The 25,379-nt window shown below is 39.1% G+C and overlaps 1 protein-coding gene across 1 annotated transcript in view; it reads right to left on the reverse strand.

Annotated features, from left to right (window-relative positions):
* GUCY1B1 (guanylate cyclase 1 soluble subunit beta 1) overlaps window positions 1-25,379 on the reverse strand; it is a 44,316-nt gene extending 18,937 nt beyond the window's left edge. The window contains exons 1-5 of the mRNA XM_054824519.1: window positions 25,031-25,379; window positions 24,642-24,715; window positions 7,307-7,407; window positions 6,181-6,299; window positions 1,450-1,647 (exon numbers count right to left, since the gene is read on the reverse strand). Of these exons, the coding sequence (XP_054680494.1) occupies window positions 1,450-1,647; window positions 6,181-6,299; window positions 7,307-7,407; window positions 24,642-24,715; window positions 25,031-25,033 (495 nt within the window). The 5' untranslated portion in view covers window positions 25,034-25,379. The remainder of the gene's footprint in view (window positions 1-1,449; window positions 1,648-6,180; window positions 6,300-7,306; window positions 7,408-24,641; window positions 24,716-25,030) is intronic.

A 25,379-nucleotide genomic window follows, 5' to 3' on the forward strand; every position in this document is an offset into this window, starting at 1 on the left:
AACCCAGTTCATTTCCTCAGCCTAGTTTACTTTATAGCTTGACAACAGCTGGAGAGACACAGCTGAAGAAGCTGTCGTAGGACAAGCTTGAGCAGTAAGAGAAGGGGGACTGCGTAAGCTGCCTGTACTACCAAAAGAAACGCTTGTCAAGCAACAGCTTCAGCACTGTTGCAGCCAACTTTCCAACATGGTCCACTTTGTGTGTCTCAACACTTTGAATAAACAGGCACCTAAGAGGAGGAGTGTTTTGATTCTGTTGCATCCTTCTGTATCTGGTTACTAACACGTGCTGTAAAAATTTGAACTTTGATTCTACAAAGTAGAATCTAAACAAGGACATCAAGTATATCACCATCTCTATGCAGAACTAGCCATTCACTATAAACCTGGGCTAGTTTATAACAAGAAACCTAAAAGGCAAATACTCCAGTATAGCAGTACAAATACCTTTGTCATTGGATTGCTTGTAAATCTCTTACCTGAGCAAGATCATGTCTGTGTGATACACCTGTGAAAGTGGAACTGATTTTTCTGAGCAAGTATACAATGAAACTGTGCTAGAAATGTAATGCGACTATGGAATGGTTAAAAAAAAAAAAAGAATGCTTGCTGTACCTGCTTAGATTCTTTCTACTTGATCAAAAGTATTTTATATTATTTGCAGTATTTCTAAGACCAAAAAGATTTTATTTGCTGTTTTCCCCAGATATATCTGCACCTTGAATCAAGCTCTGACTTTATACCATTACATATGTAAGGCCGGATCAATTAAATATTTCTGTTGCTCTGTATGGACACAAAGCAGAACCCTCTCTCCCATTTCACAAGTGACTTAGCACACATGAGTTATGTAAACTCTGTGACTGAGGAACATTTTTCCACTTCTGGAGCTGTAAGTGTATATCCAGCCACACTCCCACACAATGGTAGTATGAGACCCACAAACACATCTTGGTTCTGGGAAGGACGTGGCATGCAGGCTGGAAGGAAAACACTGCTCGCCAGCCAGGCCTCATCAGCGCACATCAGCCTCATGGTTTGCACATAGATGAAGAATCTAGGACACAGATATAAAATGTCTGTGTTGTCACAGAACAGAGTAGACAGTAAGAAATATATGCCAAATATAAAATAAAGTGGAAAAAAGCACGCCAAATAAGCCATTATCTAATTTCTGTGCCTGTCATCTCCTTTGAATAAGGGGATATTGTTCTGAACTGTTCCCAACTACGTCTGTTTGTAAATTAGTGCTGCCCTTCTTAGCACGTGGCTGACCTGTCCTTAAAGCAATACAAATGATGATGGCTTTTCCTGAGTCAGTACTTACGCCACAGTTTCACACAGGACAGCAACAATGAAAATGATTATTTGCCATCACTTCACTTTTGATTTTCTTGGTTTTGTCCTAATGTCATAAACTTCCAATGTGTACATCACTTCAGACATTACCTTCATATCTATTTCTGTACCATGGATCTGTTGAGCTACCGTTTTGATGATTCCAATGACAATATCCTGGAGACCTTCTCTCTCTGAATAGTAATGCAGAATGAGTCCCTTCCCCTTATCCGCATCAGTGCATCTAAAGGAAGGGGCTCGCATACCCGGGTAAATAGTAGCAAGGTGGTCATGCAAAGCATCCAGGTTCTGGAAGAAGAAATTAAAAACATGATTATAAGGCATTCACTTATTAGTTCTTAAAAAAGTAAGTACATATTCTGTATAACCTGATATTCTGTATAATCTGATCATCCCCTTTCTCCGACTGTTCACACTCCCTATGCATTTGCCTTATCATTTGTAGAACTGTCATTATAGCAGGTTTTTCAGATTCTTTCCATCTACTGTGGCAACATTAGGATAATGAATGGCATCAAAATTAGCACTATTAAAAACTACTCCAGATAATACAAATTCATGCTTGACTATGCTGTATTTTGAAACACTCTGATGACTAAAGACCCTATCTGTGTTTCTCAATCCTGTACCTCATGAACTTTCATCCCTTCCAATTCTAGTCCTCCTCTTCAGATGTGAATTTAGGTGTTGAATACAAATAAGTATGTCTGAATAAACATGAATCTTTATCCTTATTCTCAATGAAACAGACTAGTTCTGACATCGTAACAGTCAACCCAAGTTTACAAGGCCCGACAAAGTCTCAAATTTTAAAGTAAAGATTTAAATGATTGAAAGACCAACCTTAAATACATATTTTCTTTGAGAATAACTGAAAAAATCCACAGAATACATAGAACATATCACAACTGCTGTAACAATGTTTCAGAAAAGGTTACTCAGGAAAGTGACGAGATGTTTTATTTTTACACCTGATGTCCTGGACATCTTACGTATTTAACTTTAAATTTTGACCAGACAAATAGCTGTCTGGAGAGGAAAGCTAAATGATAAATTGATAGGCATATCTAATACAGACATTTAAAGAGAACAATGAGATCAAAATCATACTCAGAACTCAACACTAGCTCCAATTTTGAGCAATTATCAAGGCTCCACGTTGCTATTTACTGTATCTTTAACACAGAAAGAGCAACCTAGTTTGCTGGATAGTTTGCAACCCACATAATGGGTTTACCTATGTTGTAAATTCATCCAAATCCTTTACATCTTAAATCCAGAACATTACTGCATATTTTAAATGTTGTTCTGTAACACACACACACACACACCCCCCCCGCCAAGGTAACTGCTACCACCAGGCTCTGCATATTGTTTTCTGCCAGTACAAGGAAAAGTGAGGCAAAAATATTTTCAATGTGCTGTCTGGGCCATTCTCCACCTTTCATGAGCATCTGTCGATCATCACATTTGTGGAAGAATACTGAACTTGATTTCATGTGAGCTGTGAAGTGCTCCAACAGCTGCCTCTTCTCCTGGGAGGCCTCCAGAGGAAATGAGACTCTTAGAAATTAATTCCTTAGGATGCACTCAGCCTGGAACTTCCTCCTTCAAAAGGAGTTTGTTATGGGAAATGGCCAATGTCAAGGACAGAATTTTTATAAGATGGTTGTCTAATTACAAACATTTAAGTCTGGCACAAGTGTTGCTAACAAATGGCAGTAGCCCCATTCTCCAAGACCACTTTGCCACCCTACTACCCCATTACTTCTGACTTTGGCCAAGGTGTCACAGGTGAGCCCATGTGATATGCCCTTCAGTCTCTACTCTCTAATCATCCAGAGTGGGGGACTTGCCCAGGATGTACTGCAGCTGCTTTCCAGTCCCCAATGTGTCTTTTCTCCCTATTCATACAGATTATGGGGTGAGCAAAGAGCTTATTGTATTCAGAACCTTGCTCCAACACACAGTCAAAAAGCAGTAGAGATGTGCTTCCAGATCAAGGAGCCGAAATCACTCCCAAATCCTGCCATTCAGACATTGTCATTGTCACCCCCACTCCTATTTTTTTGTTGTGTTTGATCCATTCTAAAACGATATTGCAGTTTCTGGAAGAAGAAATGTGTCTTATTTTCTAGTTTGTTCACCTGCTGTGGGCCACAGGTGCGGTCAGGTACAGATAATAATAGGTTAAGCTCTCTCCCTGAATTCTTGGCTCCTAGACTGCTCAGATGTATGTCAGAGCTTGTGCTGGGACCAGAGACACTAATTCTAGAACTTAGGAGAGCAGTGATCAGCTCCATGGTGATACACAAAGAGATCTCCAAGCAAGAACAAGCAACGATACTAAATCAGACAGATCCTAGCCCATCTAAAAGCAAGAGATTTGTGATGGGCACCTGAAATACAAAGATATGCTGTTTAGCTCTGTGTGGTACAGAGCATAGGGAAACTTTTCTAAAAGAAGGATTAGTCCCCTGAAATTATCGCACTGCAATTATGAACAACTAAATAGCTATGTAAATGATTCCCTAAATGAGAGAACTAACCACTGCTCCAGTGTTTGATTTTCCTTCAGTAGAAAGCTACTGAACATAACATAAAAGCGCAGTTTGTGTTTCTTAGGAGGTACCTCTTTTCACACTCCTCTTTGGCTCAGTGTCTTTCAATATGATTTGCGATTTTTCCAGGCCTGTGTTTTTCACAGAAAGTATAAATATTAGATTTAGTTGTGCTATATTTTTCCTCTTTCATGAAGCTTGAAGTACCTGTGTTTCATCTACACATAAACTGAATTTTCTCTGAGATGTCAAGGGAAACAGAACATAAATATGAGATTTATTTTCACACGCTTTAAAAAGCTGCAGTCATCAACTATTTCATATATCCTGGACTCAGGACAGATTTTAAGAAGCACCTTTTGGAACTCTATTATGTATTTTAAGAATCTGACAAAAGTTCAGCACATTAAACCCAATCTGCACCTATTTTTGTAATAGGTGTATCAATTAGTTTCCTGACCTAATCTGACTGCTGGAAGATGCAAAAACAATAAATCATGGATAATGTTGATTTTCCATCATAATAAAAACCTAAAAAGTACACTTCTGGCACAGCTACTAATACATTAGTCCTGTTAAAATTTACTGAGTATATAATAGCCAATGTCATCTGTTAACACTGAAATTCAAACAAAGCATCTGAAAATACTGTCATTAGAAGAATATAAATGTAAGCTGTTCATGCTTTTATAGATATTTGGTGCACACAACAAACATGTCCAGTCTTTTCATCATCGCGCATGGTAAGGAATGGAAAAAGAAGTATACTATATGGAAAAGGGCATGAGGGAAAGGACTAGGGAAGGATTGGCCCATCCATGTGTACCAAAGTGATGAAGCAACAGGCCAGCTACACCTTTTTTTTTCCTCCTCCCCTATTCTTGCTCAACCCTAACCACAACTTCAGTACGTAAGTCATTTTTAAATATTACACTTATCTGAAGGTTTGCTTTGAGGGCAGCCTGTGAATGAAGCTATGAAATATAAAGGATGTCACATCCCATAGACAGAAAAGAGTTTACAGACCACACATGGTATGTTGGAGCATACACATTCCCTGTCTGTCTGCCCAGTAATTACAGTCCATGGGATTTGTACAAGAAATCTGGGTTGACAACATCTAGGATGCTTTGGAATAATCCAGGTTTTGGGGCAGGTAGTGAGAGACAGGAGTAAATATTCTAGTAATCCAGCAAACTATGCACTCTGCTCTTTTCACTTTTTATTGCTGGAGAGATTTTAAGGGAACAAATTACAAGAGGCTGCTAAATTTCCAGTGAAAATCAATAGAAATTTGACACTCAGCTTTTGGGCAATCTCCCATGAAATCTTAATCAGTCCAGTGTTTTTAAGCTCATTACAGCACACAGTTCTCTCCAAGTGTGACATATATCACAAATCTTAAATCCAAAGTGTTTTTTTGAAGTTAACAGTTTTCCAGTGACAAAAAAAGCGAAGCCCATTCTTCAACACTTACAAATCACACTTTAGAGAAGTCACTACATTTCTTCCATGCTATTGAAAAATTGTTTTCATTTTGTTTTCTTTCACAGTGCAGTATCACACTGTTCTGCAGTTAGGAAAGCACAAAAATTAACTTAAATACTGCTGCTGTATCCCACCCTCAGTTCATGGATGAAGGACAATGTCTTAGACACAAGCTGTACATTAGCCCTAGGTCTGTATATAATGTACAATTAGAAATAACCAGTATCTATAATTACTCAAAGAGAACTTAGGAGAAGAAATACCCTACAAATCTGAGGACAACATCTTCCGTTAGTATAAAGAAAGGTAAGTCTTTTTACTTAACACACACAGACAATTTGAACTGGTGGGGTTTTTTCATGTCTCTTGTACCCCATACTTTTGTCACATATGAAAGCTGTTCAAAAGGTTTTTTTGGAATTTCAAATGAAATTTCAGATTTATGAATGCCTCTGCAACCCCAGCTTACCTGCCTTCTCACTCCTTTTTTATGAAATTGAACAGTCAAAAATGCCACGGAAAAATTATTACTCTATCATCAGGTAACTGAATAATATATTAACTGAGAGGGAAAGAGAACAACAGTGCCAAAGCTGCTGAGCAGTGGAAAGCTCTATAGAATACAAATAATAAGGAAGAAAGTTTTCAGACACCTCTTCACAAATACCTGGGAGATACACAGTACAACCTATATCTCCAAATCTCAATCTAATCTGTTGACTAGACCACACTTCTGTCTGGTATCTGAAATAATTTGGCACAAAATTCTTACCTGCAAAAACTCTCTGACATTTGAGCCCAAGACACGTAGAATTGTATCATAACCAGATTCTTGACAAAACACAAAAAACATCTTCCCAAACATCTGAAGAATTTCCCCAGCATTTAGATCTAGTTAAAACAGGAAAACATGATTTAGCCCAAACACTGCATTTCATGTACTCTGCTCACTACTTCAGTCTCGTATTTATAAATAAGAAAGACAATACCTAAACTCTACCCAGATCCAGTAGGTGAAGAATATGAGAAAAATAAGATTCAGGGTCCACATGGCAAATAATGGATATTCAATACAGGAATTTCACTAGGATTTACCAACTACCATTATGACTTTGCCACATTGTGCGTTTCATGCATGTATAGCATTTTAGATTTTGATACAGATAAGAAATCACTACTTGAAAATAAAGGAACTCGGTTGTTAGTAGTGCTTGCCTCGGGGCAGTTACTTCTCGTTTACAATAGCATGGAAACACATGCGTTGCTCCAATTCAGCATTACTACAGTCATCATAGTTTTATGGGTTCTCAGCTAATTACTGATTCAGAACAAATTCATCCCGCACTTGGGTCTACAGATAAAATAATGCTGATGGGCGTCATTCTACCTTTTAAATTCCAGACCAGAGCTGCAATGATTGAAAATGAATGCAACCCAAATCAATGGCAGATATGAAATGAGATGTGCCCATAACACAAACATTTATGTAACTCAGCAGGCTTGTTCAGCAGAGAGATCAAGGATTTATTCATGGGCTGCTCTTGCAGCAGTGGTTGAAACCTGGATGTATTTGCAAGGTAGTTACCTCATGACGGCTTGTAGCACTGACCATGCTCTGTGGATGAGGTATATTACTGCAGTTTTAAGGTGCACCTATGACTTGGAATACTTGGAAAGTAATAAAAATCACTCCAATGAATAAAAGGAATAAAAATATCTTAGACAAATAAAAGAAATAAAATCCTTTCTTCTAAGATTTTTTAAAAATTCTTTCTTTGACCAATACCTCATTTTCACTTCCTCTGTGCTAAATCCTTTTTCCCTCTGCAACATAGATTTTTTTGGGGGGGTTATCTTTTTCGTGATGAATGGGCAAAGAAGATATCTGTATTACTTACTAAGGACCTTGCTTGCAGCTGCAACCAGATCATAGGTTTTGGAATCATCATAAATTATTCTGACCAGAAACTGTCCTTCTTCATCCAGCTGTGCCTCCTTCCTAAAAATAAAATAGAATAAAATCTTTTTGGTTGAGGGAGAAGCACCATATTGATAAATCAATTATGTATTGTTTGGTACTAGTCTTTTAAATAAAGTAAGTTTGTAGGTTCTACCTTGAAGAAGTTACTTAAGATAGAAAATTAGAAATAAATCTGTTTCATATCTCAGAGTCATTAAGGTACAATACAAGTATTTCAGACCACGTGTGTTCTGAAAATAATAATTAGCCGTGAGAAAATAAATACAGTTTTTCAGTACAGAGCCTCATAAAGAAGTTGCTGAACTAATAAAGACAGAATTTGCTTTTTAAAATAGGGGAACACCCAATAATCCACCCCAAGATGGGCTCTTGAAACACTTTTTAAGCAAGTGTTCTCATTCCTTCCAATTTTGATTACACTTTATTTACAAAAGACATAGGATGTTTTTACAACCATTTGCACCTATTTTCAAAGAGGAATCTAAAATCCAGATGTAGGTACCTAATCAAATACCTTTTTTTCAGAATTCTGCACATGCCCAGTAGATAGAAAGGAAAAAAGTATGCTAGGATTTTGTAAGGCCTTGTTCTCGCATTGCATGTCAGTTCTTCATGAGTAAAGTGTCACCACTTAGCTAAAGCACAATAACAACATACATTTCTTCACTAAAGGAAACAATTCTCAACCCCAGGTTTAAGACGAGATTCATGCATACGTCACACGCACACTTACAACTGCTGCCAAGTAAAAGAACCAAGCAAAATTACTCCTTTGTTTTTCAGGATCATTTATTATTCTCTTCAGCTTGAAGACAGAGTCAGCAGCTAGTCCAAATGGCAGGACAACTCTGTGGGCTATTTTCTTTTCCCAAGGAAAACAAGTTGATATCCCTAGGCAATGAACTGTTGTACCTTCCAAGCCTTGCATTTGACACAAGTGAGTTACTTGGGAGGGCCCCCAAGTTCCTCCCTGTTTTACCCCATGTGCTTAACACAGGAGCCAGGCCACTGGTGCTGCAGTGGTGGCCGAGTCCCAGCTCTCGGGAGGAGGACAAGGAGCACCTTCCTGGGCAGGTAGACCCCTGGACCCTGAAGGGCCAGCCACCCCATGTGGCTCGTCCTGCTGCGCATAGAGTATGCCAATGGACATGGCCATGCCTCTGCCCTGTTGCAAGTGCAAGTCATATTCTGTATGTGCTCCTCATCCCCCGGCACATTCTCCTTTAGCAGAGAGAGGGGGACGTGCAGGGGGGCACACTGTGGTCTCTGATGAAGCCATGCTCTGTTTGTTGAAGTTCCCATCTGGAAAAGGAGCATAGCTTCCTTTCTCAGTATATTTTTTATAATAGCTGTTCACCTTCCGTTGTCTCGCCTACAATGACTCTCTATAGAGACAATGTGCTTTGCAGAAATAGTGACAAAAGAGGAGACAGTTGTAAGTATTCATGCTCTAATTTATGTACTCAGAATGTATTTTGGCTCAACAAAACTAATATGATCATGGCATCGATAGTATCCTTGCAGGTGGAGGGTCACAGCTACCTCATTAAAAAGAAGATACCCTTTCATCTAAATGCAGCTCTGTGCTGCAGAACACTTCAGAAAGGCAAAAGAAAGGCAGTGGTAGGAAAGCCTAGAAGAGAATGACTGAATCCCACCTTACGTTACACCTCAAAAAAAATTAGTACAGGGAGTTGTTCTTCAGAAAAAGCCTTAGAATTAGAAAAAATATCAAAAAGGCAGATGATGAGGTAGATTTTAATGAATAATTAAACTGGAATAATTATTTTTCTAATGTACAAATTAAAGAGAACCATAAGTAAAAAATTGTTTACTCGTACCATGGTAATGAAGGGCTTTTACCAGACAGAGTAGGACAGAAATGCTCCTTGAGATAAGGCTGAAATATAGTTTAAGAGCCAATATTTGTAACTGCTCTAAATTTCTAATAGTCATCAGAGGAATTATAAACCTATAAAAAGTAGATTCTAAATCTACTATCTAAAATCCTACATCCCCTTTTACATCAAAATCTTTGTCTCCATCACGGCATGATCAACCATCAATCAAAACAAAAGTCTTTGAAACTTAGATTCTAATTTTCTAGAGCTGGCATAATTTATTTTAAAAATGAAATAATAAAAAATAATAATTTCTGCACAACAATTCAAGCATTTACAGTTGCAGTTGAATTATCCAGCCATACAAACAGAAATATTTTCTGTGTTGTTTAAAGGGGAGAGACGTCTGAGAAATAATTACTCTTGTTCATCTTAAAACTGCTAGATGGCAAATGGTACTGCTGATCAGGCCTGATTCCAAGATCATATGATAGTATTCTATTGACCTAAATGAAATCACTTGTAATTTAACTCTCCAATTAGTAATCATCAGTCTTTGATAATCTGTTCACTTATCAATGGAAGTCTGGAACCCATTAGTTTTGTTTTCCTCTTCTTTTAATCTTGCTCATCACATTTTTACTGCTGACCACAAATTATACTACACTGCTTTTATATTTCAAAAATATATCTACTTTTTTTTATTAGTTAAGTCTTGTAACTGCTACTTGACATACAAATTTTTATACTCTATGAATGGGCATAATGAGCTAAAAACAAGCATAAAAAATGGCATGAAAAACATTAATAAACTTAATTTATTTTTTTTCTTAAACTCTTTAAGAACTTGCCAAAAGGCATGAAAGAACGGTCACTAACAAGCAGGAAAAAACTGGCTGCAAGAGTGTTCTCAGAGATAAAATAGATAAACTACAGTATTATCTTTTATTAAATAATCAATTACAATAATATATTCATTACCTGAAGAAACAGTATATTTATAAAAAAGCAAGCAGAAATGGTATGTGTGCACACAATCCCCTAAACCACTCTTATTTTCATACTCCAAAATAATACTTCCGGTCCTCTTCCCCAGGCATTCTCTGAAAACTTCTGATCAGCCTGCAGGACATCAAGTCTCACTGTTTCCTGAAAACAGCTCCCATGCCACATAATCCTTCTTTTCCTAAGTAGGAGGAGAGCTGGACTTACTAGTGGGAAACATTGTCTTGAAGCATATGAAGTCAGTCAGGGACAAGAAGACAGAGTTTACATTTCCTAAGAACTGAACTGAAATTAATATGAGAAGAGAAAACCATCTTGATTCTTTGATTCTCATAACAGTATATGTAACTGGAAGTCAGATACAGTTTGGAGGGAAGTTTGCAAAGGGTGAACAAATTTTCCCACATCTCTGATACACACTGTGCTTTCTTTTAGTCTCTCTGATCTCAGCCAAACCACAAAGGATAACAAACACATCTGGAAAAGCAATGACCATCCTCAAAAATACTGCATACTTGCACAATCCAGTAGACACAGTTTTTGTGTGTGAGAATTTTCTCTATTAAAAATTGACCCAGTTTGATGATGCTGTTATCTCTTTCAAGACTTCTTACATGTCTTTCCAATTACATTAACTGGAACTTTTCCGTTTCCTTTTTTGTGCCAAGCCATGCTTCCTTTATTTTAATTGTCTTTATTTTACTTTGTCAAAGTTTTTCTTCAATGCTTGCAGTTTCTCTGAGCCACCACTTTTTAAAATTACCACTGGTTATTTCAATGCCTATTCCATTTTGATTATTTTAGCTATTTTGTTTTTCTCCAGTTTTCTCTAGATGCTTTAGATCACTCAACGGCCATCTTCTCTGTAGTCTTAATGATGTATTTCCCACTAAAATAACTTTATTGATAAAATTAAACAAAAAATAGTTCAATCAGCAATCACATCTGCATTTCTTGGATATAATTTTCTGGAGTGAAACTCGCTGCTCTAAGGCTTCACTATCCTTCAGTATTAGCAGTCTTGCTGGGCGTTCTAACATTACGGGAAAAGGACCCAGTGCTTCTACTGCAGGCTAATACTCCAAAACACTCTGTTTCAAAAAGACAGAGAAAAATATATTTTTAAAAAAAGTAATCCAACAAAAGCCACTCCCATTTGGGGAAATTTTTTCTAGAAAATTTGTCAAATTAAATCTTTACTCCTGCAGGCGATTACACTCCTATTCAAAACCATGTGGGCAAAAATCTCTTTGCTTGTCCTACAAATATGGCAAATTGCATGACAGTGTCTGATCTAAACTGTGTCAAAAAGATAAACTGCCTTTTTAAAGCCTGTGCTTGAAAATTATTAAATTCCAGAACTTTTTTTTTTCCTTTCCAGGACAATTCCTTTTCCATACCTCTATGTCCTGTTGTGCTGGTATATCTCAATCATTTAGCTAGGTGTTGAGCTGAAATAATTCAGTTAGATATTTGTTTTTCTGAGTTATTTTTCTGCTGGATGGATTTCCCTGTCTGCTTCATCACCTGGTCACAGAAGCTGCTGTGCATACAGAGCAAAGCATAGCAGTACAGAGTGGCTGAGGACAGGATAGGAGGTGCAGTCAAGTCAGCTGAAGGCTTTCTCCTGCTGGGTCTGCAGCTTCCGAAGCCTTTCTGCCCCCCTCAGTAATCTGACAGCAGTGAGATCTTGCAGAAGTCTTCCTCTCTGAAATATTTGGTTAGCTTTAAGACTAGATGTGATGGTGAAATGCTGCCGTAAGCTTATCCAAAATGGCCAGTGTAATGTGAAAACACTCCTATTTTTACAGAGGCACTTGTCCTTCAGCAAGTCTACAAAACTGCAGGTTCTCTAATAAACTTATTTCAGAGAGCATAGCATCACAGCTACCAGCCCCGGAGAGGCTGAACATGATGTGAACACCAGGGATCTAGGAAACAGGACAAAGCCATTGAAGTATTCATTCAACGTGAGCAATTCCTAAATTGTTTCCTCTTGGCTGCAGTTTTCTCACCTAATTACCTGACCCCTACCTGATCTATCAAACCTGCCTGCATTTACACTGCGGAACTGGTTCTACAACAAGGGTGATATGATATATGACAGTGTTGTGAAAACTGTTATAACTAATACCAAAAGTGAGGCTGCCTTGTCAGCTCTGCAGAGCTGCTGTGGTTGGCTGTCCAACAACAGTAATTCCTCCAGTGTGACACAGTTGGTTTTAACTCCATAATTTATGAGTACCACATATGAAAACAAAACTGTCCGTGTGGAACAACAAGGTATGGCTACAAACCTGAGTATGTGAATTTTAAAAGACCAGAAAGCTGCAACTGTTCTCATCTGAACAGCTTCCCTCTCCTGGCTGACAGATGGTTCATGAGCTGGGATTAGAACTGCAATATAACATGGCATCCTCAGATGCAAAGAATTTACATTTGGTTGACCATATTTCATAGAAAACTTCATAATCCATAGCTTTATGAAAAACTGCGGCATTTTCCTTGAAATGTTTTGCTGCAATCTTTATTCCCAGTTTTTGATCTGATAAAATTATGGGAGTAAATTAGCATAGCTCTAATGTTTTCTGCAGACTGTGGTGTTTGATCACAAAGGCATTAACAGCAATAACATGTTGGTGGCTTTCTTAAGGGCTTGACTGGAAATGAGCCAAAAGCAACAAGCTCTGGCAAATTCCCAAACCCTGGCTAATTCTTTAGTGAAGTAGCAGCACTACAGTAGCAAACTTCTAACTTTTCTGCGGCCTTTCTTTCAAAATAACTTCTAAGTCAAATAGAACAGAATTTGCAATTAATGTCTCGTTTACATTTCTAGAGACAAAAGAAGGGTGTGCTTTTCTCCAGTAAGTTTACATTCAAAACTTTAAAAAAATCCAGGATTTTAATACTCTTGCCCAAACTGACTCCTGTTGTCAGCACATGGGATGTGATATTTCATGGTTTAAAACTTACATCCTATGTTATGCCTGTCCTAACTGCTACGGTCTGGCAGCCCTTTTTATTTACTCTAGACTAATTTTGAATGATTACACAGAGCTATTCAAATTGTGGGAAACAAAGATTCCAGCCCAGACTTTTCTAAAATGCCTTTGTTTTCCTTCGGAATGTTTATATTATCCAGGTTAATGTGAGGAAGTTTACTTGGGAAAAAAGAACCTTAACCATTGCACCATGGAAAATAACACAGCTACATAGAGGTCATTTTTCATGTACAGGTTGAAATCAATGGAAAAATTCCTACTGAGTAGATCAAAGCAGGATCAAGTCTTAAAGCAGCCTTTGCTCCATCAGTCATGCTAACACCCCCCAAACTGCTGCTGGTCTAGCAGCACAGAATAGCATTACAGGTGATACTACCTGGGTACAATGGGCCCTTTGAAAATTGTTCCCATTGTGAAACTAGTTCAGTATTTGAAAACACACTCCTGATGTTCAAAGGTAATGTTAATAATTCTCAGAGATGGATGAAATGTTAAGTGTGGACAAACATTCCGACAAAAACCATTCTTAAAATCAGAACAGATCTTGGACTGCAGATTTTTAAACCACAGATTACACACATTTTTATTTCACATAGAGGAATTATTTTCTCTGTTTTGATGTAGTAAGGATTTCTCTTGCCATCTTTAGAGATTTTACAGACAACACAATTGGATAAGATGCCACATCAAGTTGGTCTAACTTATATAGCCCATTCTGCACAAAGTGGATTTTAATGTAGTTTTGCAGTCAGATTGTAGCATTTAAAGGGAATTTGATTAATCATAATCAAGAAAAAGGTTGCTGCTGTTAGAATTTTTTTATTCTCCTGAAGCAGCACTTGCTATCCTGTCTCTGTAGTCAATCATAAAGCTGGAATTAAAAAAAAAAATCTTACAGAAAAAGAACCCTTTCCATTACAGAAGTGTGTATTCAGTAAGTATTGAGAAAATGTAATGGATACAAACAGGAAAAAAAGATGGTACAAGACTGCACAGAACAATTACTTTGTATCCTGAAGATGCACAGGCTTCTCTGTGATACAACAACATTATTATTTAGAAGTTGTTGGTGTCACTTTAGTGTCCCAAAAGCACAACTGGATCTTCTCCTATCAAAACTCCAGTCTGAAGTGCATGCCCTGGGTGTGTCACCTTGAACACACCACAACAACAGCTAGTTCCAAGATCACCTCTAGGACTTCTTCCATGATAGGTATTGTTTCTGCTGGGACTTTTGCCACTATTGTGCTTAACTATTCTTGGTGTACCAAGGATGGAAAAAAGTGCTCGTTAATTTGAAGAGACCAGTCAAAACAATCTTAATGACAAAATAACACTACTACACTTAGAAACCCAGCATGGTTCTGATCTCACTGATCTGAGCATGTCAAGTTTAATTCTCTTCCAAGAGTAACGCTATTAAACAGAATCACATGTGTCAGAACTAAAGATGGTATCAGTGAAAACAGAATCATCATCTTTGCATCTCTTTTACATTAAAATGGCAAACTCTCTGTTCATTGTATTACTTCACAGATGGTTTGTGTTTTCAAAATGCTTCTTATCTTTTTTCATGTATTTCACAAAGATGCTTTGGTAAAAACTATTACAAATATTGAACCCCTCTTCTCACTCCTCCCTAAAGGAAAAAAAGAAAATAGACTTGTACATGTTGTGGATGGTCCAGAGATATTTTAAAACACCCAGCTGGGAAAAATATAAATTATATTAAGTTACAAGATTAAATAAAAATGGGAATCTGTCCAGGAAAATGATGTTCTGGGTAAAGTAAATAGGTGTATTTATAGACTTCAGAGCTCTGAGCTGTTTCCCAGTTTTACAGGCTGGATATGAGAGTGTTTAATGTAGGTTTTCAAAACAAGATAATCCTGGAAGATACAGTTAACAAATGTACAAGATCTTTGCTACTACTCCAAATACTAAAAATATTATTAAAATATAAAGCTAGTATTATTTTGCTTATTTTTACATAAGTGGACTAAAAGGAATGGTATTTACAAAATACTCTTTTAAGCATTTCATTTATAAGAGTGAGAGATATGTTTATAACACCTGGTATCCTGACAAGTCTAAAAGCATTTCCCAGTTCTAGAAAAACTGCCAAGTACCTGAGAGATACTGCAAGAAAACTCACACCAGGTTTCACAACATGCCACTATTTCCTTTTAGCCAAGTCTTTCCCAGGAGAATTAAAGAATTTGGCATCCACATAGTTTAAACTCCTGACCTCCAAGCAGGTCCTTCCGCTGCAAGGAACTGAAGGAGCAGGAAGTGTAGTGTCCTGACCCTATAAATCTTGTTAATATTAACCTCCGGACCCATGAAGAACCATCTATTCAGCATCACTTTTAGGAAAACTTCAAAAATACTGCTTAGAATTTTGGAATACTATGAAATAAGGACTGAGAAAGCTAAACGACAATAAATGTTCCTACTTAACACCACTTTCTGGATAAACACTCATTAATGTTAAGAAGTGTATGGATTAAAAAAATTAAATCTATCGTCCTTACACCACTAATGGCTTTCCAAAGTCTTTTTCTGACATCTATTTATAAGGAATCTGTATTTTTTTCAAAATTGTTATGAGAGTGATTGAACAGAACCCTCCATCTTCAGCACTGGGTAAACCCACATGGTGCTAAGGAGGCAGCAAAAAAATCAATTTTCATGTTTTTTCACAGACCGCTGCAATTAATTATAACTGAGTCCTACATGACCCAAAATAAGTATGGACCTCCAATCTAAAATTCTAGTGAATAGTCTATTTTTTCATCAGTGCTCAGGGTAAGAAGACAATTAAGATAATTAACACAGTATGTCTGCAAGATTTCTGAGCATGAAAGAATCGGTAACTTTAGGTAAACTGTAAAGCAAGTATTCTTTATAATAAATTAGTTGTGGGCTGGGAAAGGGAAATACCGAGCAAGCTCACAGCAGTTCAATGAAGCAGGAGAGATGATTCACATGGGACTGATTACCACCACTGCAATATACAGCTATATGTGTCGATGTGGCAAAACCCATAAACCACTTGGTAGTCACCTGGACTTTTTCTACAGTTCCTGGGAAGAGAAGTACATAAGAAAGGAATAGGAAAGCCAGCAATTTGATGGGAGAAATCCCAAAGGCATTAATATGATTAAAAAAAAAAAAAAGTGAAGTCCCAGGCACATCCAAACCTACACTTAGATGTTTAAAAGGAGTTTGGCACCAAGGTTCTCTTGCAAATCAGTCTTTGTTGAGAGATACCACAAATAACTGGAAGGCCTTTCACTGGCTTCAACTATGCATGATACTTAATTGAAATGCCACATCTCACATTTTGTACAGATCTTTGATTCTTATCCCCTGTTTAGTTTGCATTTCTATTGCCCAGGCCACATTGTGGTTATGTAGACATAATATGCACACACACACACAAATATTTACATGCATATGTATCTATATATACAAATATAGTTTCTCAAAAAACTTTACATTCTAAGCCTATGATTATCCATCTTTTCTCCTAGCAGAAGTGACACTGTTAACACTGTAGACAGATTGGTATAGACTATGGCACTATCTTACATGCTTTTTAAAGTGTTGCCCTATATGTATAGAAACTAGTGTCAGCTGAAAACTTAGAAAACATGACATTTTCCAGAATGATTATGAAGAAATAAAATGAGTGTCTCATAAAGAGCCATAAGCATTTGATGAGCTTTTTTGTATTGTTTTGTGAAACCAGGAAAGATGGACTCAGGTACCACTCATAGCAACATTAGTGAAGTTTACCCCAAAGCACATTTCCCTGCCTCTCCCTGAGCCTGCATGATGCAACCTACTAGTCGAACCCATGAGCCCACAGAACCTGTTCCTCTTCCTCCAGGCTACCAGTTCTTTCAGTACTGAGGCTAGATCCTACTTAGTTAATGCACAGCTATTCTGTATTTTTTTTTAATCCCCTTCATTGATATACAACCTCAGGCGTAACATACAGCATAGTTTTCAAATCCAGCTCTGAAGACAGAAGTATTCATTTCTAACAATCCTTCCTGTGGAATTTATCCCTATACTATTTGCATACACAAGCATTAATTAGCTCTCCAACAACCTCGTGAGGCCAATTATACCATTTCCATTTTAAATGGGCAAGACTACTGTGGATCAAAAAGGTTTCATTAATTTTGGGTTCCCAGTTCGACAGAGGGTGCACCTGTTATCTCAAGGTACTCAGCACTTTTTATGCTCAAAGCACAGCTTTCATGGACTTTACATGCCACCAACATCAGACCTGCAAGTTATCTGAATTCCAACACCTCTTAAGAGCTTACCGTTGCAACATGTAACAGTCTTTCATTACAGCTTTTGTGAGTATTTTTCTAGGTTTCTGAAAAGGCAAACTATAGTATGGTATGAATTATTATTACATCTAAACATTGTGCTAAGCAGTAGTAATAGGCCAAAACCTTCATTTTTACAGGATTTGTCAACAAATGCAAATTGTGTTCTGCCATATTAGTAAGCAGAAAGTAACATCTTTGACAAGGTGACTTTCTGAACTCAGTATACGGACACAACAAATCAAAGTATATGGACACAAGTCAAGCTAGTGCCTTTATTCTGCAGCTACAGAAGGTTTTCTATTATCTGCTTTGTTTAAGAAGCATAAAAATGGACAGGTTTTGCTATCCTAGAAATTCCCAGGTAATAATGTGAGTTTAAAAAAACTCAACTCTGTCCCCTGTAAAAGAATTGTAATACATATTCTTAAAGGAAAAGTTGAGTAGATTTTCTATTATATTATTTGATTTTATATTATTTACTATTTAGGAAGATAACTGCAAATAAAATTAATCAGAATATCACATCCTGTCAATGAGTTCCTAAGTATCTAAATTTTAGTGAAAGTCAGTGGAGGATATTTTTAAATGCATAAATGAATTAAAGTCTCTACATCTCCTGACTTAACTAGCCAACCTGCAACAACATTTGTGTACCTAACTGTTAGGAATGCCTTTGAAAATTCACCCAATAAACACGTATTCTTAAATCACCTATATTCTACTGCAAAAGCCACACTAAGTAACTTAAGTCTGACCTATGTTAACCATTACTGATATGATGCAGAAGTTTCTGTGTCTGTTTCATTTGCTAAAAGCAAATGATAAACCTACAGCTTATCTCACTCCCCAAAATTCACAGGGTTTTCTACTACTTCAGTTGAACCCAATTCGAAACTGAGGAGAAAAGCTTTCTACTTACACCGTACCAGGATAATTTCTCAACCCTCCATGTTTCACCATTTTAACCATAACAAGACAGCTACAGAAAACAAATTCTGATGAGTCAACTAGCCTGGAGCCTTGGTAGGTGATAATGTGTGAAGTCTGGGGGAGAACAACAAAAATTTCCTTCCTCATAGGACAAGTGATTGAGTTTTGTTCTTTCTTTGTGTGCACTCCAGACCACTGGGCCCATGTAAAGTTTGTGCTACCCAGTGGGCTTCCCGGACCTGGAGTCTTGGCATTTAAAAGCATGTGTGGACAGCACATGCCAGCCTAACCCACAAAAGGAGGACAAAAAAGGGCAAAGGCAGGATGACGTCTTAATTCTACATTAAGCATAGAGCACCAGGAAAAGACAACTATTACTTGCTTTCTGCATCCCACGCAGATACAGCCAGCAAAGGATACATGGCTCTTGGGGCATAAAATGCCTATTTTGCTACTGTGCAAGTTTCAACATAGATACTATTTTCTAGAATCAACTGGTTTGACCTCTAGGTAATTACTTTTTGCAAACACAGAGTTTTCAACTTCTGTTCTAGTTTTCCCATGCTCATCAGGTTTTGTGGGGACATCTAACATAGAAACAGAAGAAAGATGAGGACTGAAGTTGACTGGTTGTGCCATTTCACTTCCCAAAAACAGTGGGAAAAATACCTCTATGTGGGAAAAATACTAATTTATCCTACAGTCTTGTGACAAAGCATTTTAATGCATTTCTTAATATGATATTTGAGTTCTCATTCCTTTTCTTGGCAATATATTTGAAGTGTCACAGTTTGAGCATCTAACCTGGCCGAAATTCAGATTTAGGAGCCCGTGGGAAAACCCTGCATTCATTTACTCAAACACAGAGGGATACTGTTGGGAAACACAGGATAAATGACTATGTACATATTCCCTGCTGACAACATGGCCCTAGCTCCCACATACTGTCCTGGAGCTGTTTCAGAAAGACATCCCTGTTAATGCTTTTTTGTTACACAATTAAACCTTTAGAGCTGCTGAATGGAGTGCTCAGAATTTCACATATATTGGCTGTTCAGCACCTGCTGCAGAAGAGCTCACATTTTATCATGATAGAAGCCCCTTTTAAAAATGTGTAACCATACACCTATTTAAATATGTCCACCGCAAAAACATACCAGATAGAAGACAGAACTTCAGAAGCCTTGGATTTTATTGTTTTTAATGCGAGTAATCTCTCCGTTTTGTTTTGGCAGGTACATAGATAGTAATTCCACACACGCTACTTATTACCACATTCACACACTACCATATCACCCAGCAGTTCAAATTTGGTCTTGACCAGACATGAGCACACAACGCCACGTATGTGAGAGTGGTCAGGCCTGACAATTTTTAGTTTATGTCAGCTAGCATTTATGTTGGCTGCAGAGAAATTGAAGATATCTAATGCCAAAGGAATGTTGAGAAACCATCTTTTCAAGCCATTGCAATTGTTGCCACACAATCCAAAATGGCCCTCTGGACGTAACACTGACAAGATAAAGGATTTGAGAGAGGTTTTCTCTTAAGCAGGAAAGGGACAAATCAAAAGTGTCTTCTTAGCAAAAAGTGGTTAATAGTTCTCAGTAACAGTTTATTTACTAAGAAAATAACTGCAGAAGTAGCAGAGTGCTGATCAAAGAAGCATGCCTCCATGAATTCACCCTGAGGAGAAGGACTTGGTATTGATTGATGAAAAGCTCAACATGAGCCGGCAGTGTGCGCTTGCAGCCCAGAAAGCCAACCGTGTCCTGGGCTGCATCAAAGGCAGCGTGACCAGCAGGTCGAGGGGGGTGATCCTGCCCCTGTACTCCGCTCTTGTGAGACCCCACCTGGAGTACTGCATCCAGCCCCATTACAAGAAAGACATCAAGCTGTTGGAGTGAGTCCAGAGGAGGGCCATGAAGTTGATCAGAGGTTCCAGGGAGATCTAATTGCGGCTTACCAGTACCTGAAGGGGCCTACAGGAAAGATGGTGAGGGACTGCTTATCAGGGAGTGTAGTGACAGGACAAGGGGTAATGGGTTTAAACTGAAAGAGAGTTGATTTAGATTAGATGTTAGAAGGAAATTCTTTACTGTTAGAGTGGTGAGGCACTGGAACAGGTTGCCCAGAGAGGTTGTGGCTGCCCCATCCCTGGAAGTGTTCAAGGCCAGGTTGGATGGGGCTTTGGGCAACCTGGTCTAGTGGAGGGTGTCCCTGCCTATGGCAGGGGGGTTGGAACTAGATGGTCTTTGAGGTCCCTTCCAACCCAAACCATTCTATGATTCTACGATTACAGGAATTCCAGGTCCTAAGTTTCTCCTTCCAATGACTGAAGGAGTGAACTGCAATGAGAAGTGTAACTGACGGTAAGCAAAAGAAATTATTATGCTGAATCATCTTCACCTTCCACTAAGAAAAATCTGCTACTGCAGAATTCAGCAACTGCAGAAGGACTCTCCCAAGTGGCTCTCACTCCCCCTCTCTCATCCAGCGTTAAATCCCTCTAATGCTTCTAGGGCTTCATAATGAAAAAAACCTGTCGACAAGACCAAATTCTCAATTCCATGAGTGGTAGCCAGAGAAAAACTAAGGATAAACAAATTTTTGAGACTTTGCAGTTCAAAAAATGAATAAAGGCTCCATAAATCAAGATAGCCTTTCATTGATCATATGCCAGCTTCCTTCATGTTTTTTTGAATTCATCCTATTTGAGATCAACAATGTTGGTTCAGAAATAGATGGCTTTAAATTGTTCTGAGTTTTAAGCATTTTAATTCTAGTTCTTTAGGAAAACCAAGCCATATTTCCATTGAGCCGACAAAATTCATATTAAGTAAAATTTCAGAGTATATACTGTAATTTTTCCATGAGCTTAGTGCCTCATTGTAAACATTGCCTGATGTGTAAAAAAAAAGTCTGTTGTTTAGTTATGCTCTGTTTCAAAGGCAGATGAAAAAAGAGTATAACTTTCTCAAGAATTCCACTCTGAGACATTTAAAAACAAAATCAGTATGTATCTTTTTCAGAATGATTGTGGTTTCCCAAGAATGTTGAAAAATTAATGAAACAGCAGAAACAAAGACTTGAAATCATCATTCTGACCCAAATAACAGTGAGTGATGGCAAGGAAAACATGACTCTCAGCATCAAATTCAACTATTTGGTCTCCCAAATTCTATATTGAAGAACTTCATTCAATGTCACTTTTGACTGAAGAAGCTACAGAAGGCAAGACTTTTCATGCTTCAGATGGAGCATACCCTTTCAATTCAGTATTTCACTTTTCTGAATGTACTTTTTTTTTAAGAATGACCTGTTTTCATCACTTCGGTTTATTCAGTTCTATGTTTTCTTTTCACTTCTATCAATATTAAGTACAAATTCACCCACTGGCATTTGAGAATCACTCAGCAATCACAACCCACCACCCTGCAATGCTGATTCACAGCTTCTGCAGTGACTTCAGAGAGAGCAAAATAGCAATAAGTGATCAGCTCAACATGAAAAAAAAAAAAAGGCTTAGATGTCAAATTTTGTACTGAACTACCCAGAGGCCTTTCTGCTTCACAGAAATGCTTAAATTGTTGCAAATTCAATGACACTAACAGTGCAAAGTTCCCCTCGTGTATTTTAAATGGCCAAAGACTGTTGACTTCAACAATTACTCCTCCAATTCAATAATCAGTGATTCAACTGATTCAACCCAGCATGCCACAACACTGGTCTACATTTTCCCATTGTTTCCTAAATTAGACTTAACAGTTCTAATAAAGCCTTTGCAAGAAGTCTGTATTTGCTTACATAACGTAAAACATCTAACCTCTTCCACAACACCTCTACAAGTGCACCACAGGAACTTAAAGTACCAAAACCAACAAACATTTAGTGGCTACCGCTTGACCCTGTACCACCCCCTAAACCAGCAAAACCACTATAATCTGTTCCAGTGAGATATATATAGGGGTTTGTTTGCTGGTTTCTAAACTCTAGGATGTGCTGCTTTTTAAGATAAATTCTGCTGAATAAATACCCTGTTGCAAACACGTTTTGCATGAGTTATGGCAGCTGTTGCATATATGTTGGAGCTTCCTTGCAGATCACATTCCATTCTTCTGTTTGGGTGGTGATGTGGTACAGTTTCCTTCCAGAACGCCATCTTCTCTGTGAGTTAATAGCAGAGCCTAGCTGTTGGGCTGCTACAAGACAGAAATGTTTCTCAGCTGAAAGACAGAAACAGGATGTAGCAGCTTCCTGAATTTTCACAGCTGACCTTTAGTAAAATATTTTGTATCTTCTTATTAAATTTCTACAAAATGTTAAATGAGTAATCCTCCTCACAGGCTGTAGTTATCTTCAGTATTCTATTAAGTGTGTGTAAAATCTTAGTGATAGGATGCATCAGGAATCATGACTGGGTTCTGACAGTCTGCAGAATGATCTTGTACTAAAAGATGAAACTTTGTATCTTCTCAGATGAATTAGCCTTAAATACAAATTCTGTTCAGTAGGTAATCTGGACAAAAGTGGACCATAATATTCAAAAGCATGTTGGTAAGGGATGGCATGCTAGGAAAGAGTGAACATTCTTTATTATATTTTATTATAATTTTCATGGAAAATGATGTATGTACCTTTTTTTGTTTACTAAAGCTCTTATATGATACATCTTACATGTGTCATATAAAAACAGTATCAAACTATAAGGATTCAAAATAGATCAGTGTGTTTAGATAAGGTATGTAAGAAAAATAAACTTAAGATAGCTCGCCCAAAACTGTGTGGCATTCACTGAAGAGTCATCTACGCAATCCATAGAACTGCATTTGCAAAGTATAATTTATAGACTGTCAGGGATCACTGGAATGGTGAATGTCTGCTGAACCAGAACTGTGGACTCTCCATCCTGGGTGACAGTAAAGGCTCAGCTAGACAAAAATCATAGCTGATCCCTGATCTAGTGCCAGCAACAGTCCTGATTGGAACAGAGACTGGACTAGCAGACCTCCGGAGGTCTCTTCCAACCAACATTTCTATGATTCTCTGATTTCATGGTACTGTGGAAGATTACCACACTCTTAATGAATGGATTCATGAAAAAAAGTGTCATGGCCACAAAAATCTCACAGCCAAGAGCAGTCCTTTGACTCCAAAAATTGTGTGAGGACAATGGCAAGACAGCTACATTGACATAGTAAACTTGGTCCAAAATAAATGGGAGAGGAGTATAGAAGAAAGTGTCCAGTAGAAAGAAGACTACTTTCTCCAAGTTGGGTCATCTGCTTCTCCTTTAAAACATACAATATCAACCAATGACAAATTTCTTGTAGTTTTATCCAAGTATCAATAATACCATATTTACGCTAAATAGAATTTTCTTTGCACTGCTCATTTAAAACTTTTTGTGCAATCCCACAATTCATCAAAAGTTTAAAGTGAAGACAGTCATTTCCTTGGAAAAATGCTATACTGCCAGACAAGCAAGGGTTGGACACAAGAAATCAGGTTCAAGAAAAGAAAGCAAAAATCCATTCTTACACATACACGAAGTTACACTTCTCTATAGCAGGGGCTTTTTAAATTCTGAGCTGCGCACATTACCAAAATCTCACACTAGTTTTAGATAGAGTTTACGAGCTAAAAACTGTATTTCAATTCCTTCAGGAATGCAAAGAGATGTAACTGTTGCATGGATCATCTGGTGGTCTGACTCAAGGAAGGGCTTCCGTGGTTTCTGGGACATTTTGTCCACTCGTTACTTCTGCTATATACTCTGTATAATCGAGGGAACTGCAGAGATCAATGTCATCTCCTCTGCGACTCCTGGAGATGAGTAAAGATGGAACAAGGTGGGTCTTTGCGGCGTTAAGGCCCCGAGCGGGACGAAATGCGGCAAGAACCATGCTGGTCTTGTCACGGCCGAAAGCCACCTCCTGGGGACCGCTGCCGGACACAGACGTTTACACAGACCTGCCGGTACCGAAGAGCCGCCGGGCCGCGGCTGCCCAGCCTGGTACCCCCGCAGGCGTGCGGCCCCTGCCCCCGGCCCAGCCCGCCCCCGCGACGGGGCGGAGGTACGCGCGCCCACACGCACACACAGACGCACGCACCACACTTACTTGATGTCCTCCCAGACGGCGGGGCCGTAGTTGCGGATGACGAGCAGCTCCAGGGCGTGATTGACGAAGCCGTACTGCGGGGCAGGGAGAGGCGGCGGCACGGTCAGGCACCAGGCGGGGGGAGCCCCTTCCACCGCCCCGCAGCATCCCACCCCACGCCTCCCCTTCCACCCCGCTGATGGTCACCCCGGCGGGAAGCAACCTCTCCGAAACACCCTCCCTCCATCTCCCCCTCAAAACAAAGGACTAGGGCCCATCTCCCCTCCCGGTTCCCTCTTCCCAAGCGGATTCAGCCTCTTCCCTCCCACCACGGGCCCGGGCAGATCAGACCAAGCGTCCTCCGTCAGCTCCGGTCTGCCGGGTAGGGAAGGTAGCCCAACGGAGCTCACCATGGTGCCGCCGCCTCCCCGCCGCCGCCGCGGAGCAGAAGGTCGGTCCCGATCGCCTCACCACCTCCCCCCGGCCTCCACCGCTCCGAGTGGCATCCGCCGACAGCCAATGGCGAGCGCGGCTGCCGCTCTAGTATCCAATGGCGGGCGTGACCGCCGTGCTCTCTTCCAGTCAGAAGCGGGGGCGGGACTTAGGGTGACTGTGGGATGCGGGGGCTGGGCGCGTGGAAGTGGGAGCGGCGGACGCGAGGGTCGCGGCCCGCCACCGCCCGTAGCCGGTCGCTATCCGCGGAGCGGCCTCGCCCGGGGCGCCGCTGCCTTGGCCCGGCGGGGAGAGGGGAGCGCGGGC

Source organism: Grus americana, chromosome 4 (assembly GCF_028858705.1).
Source record: "Grus americana isolate bGruAme1 chromosome 4, bGruAme1.mat, whole genome shotgun sequence".
Classification (NCBI taxonomy): Eukaryota; Metazoa; Chordata; class Aves; order Gruiformes; family Gruidae; genus Grus; species Grus americana.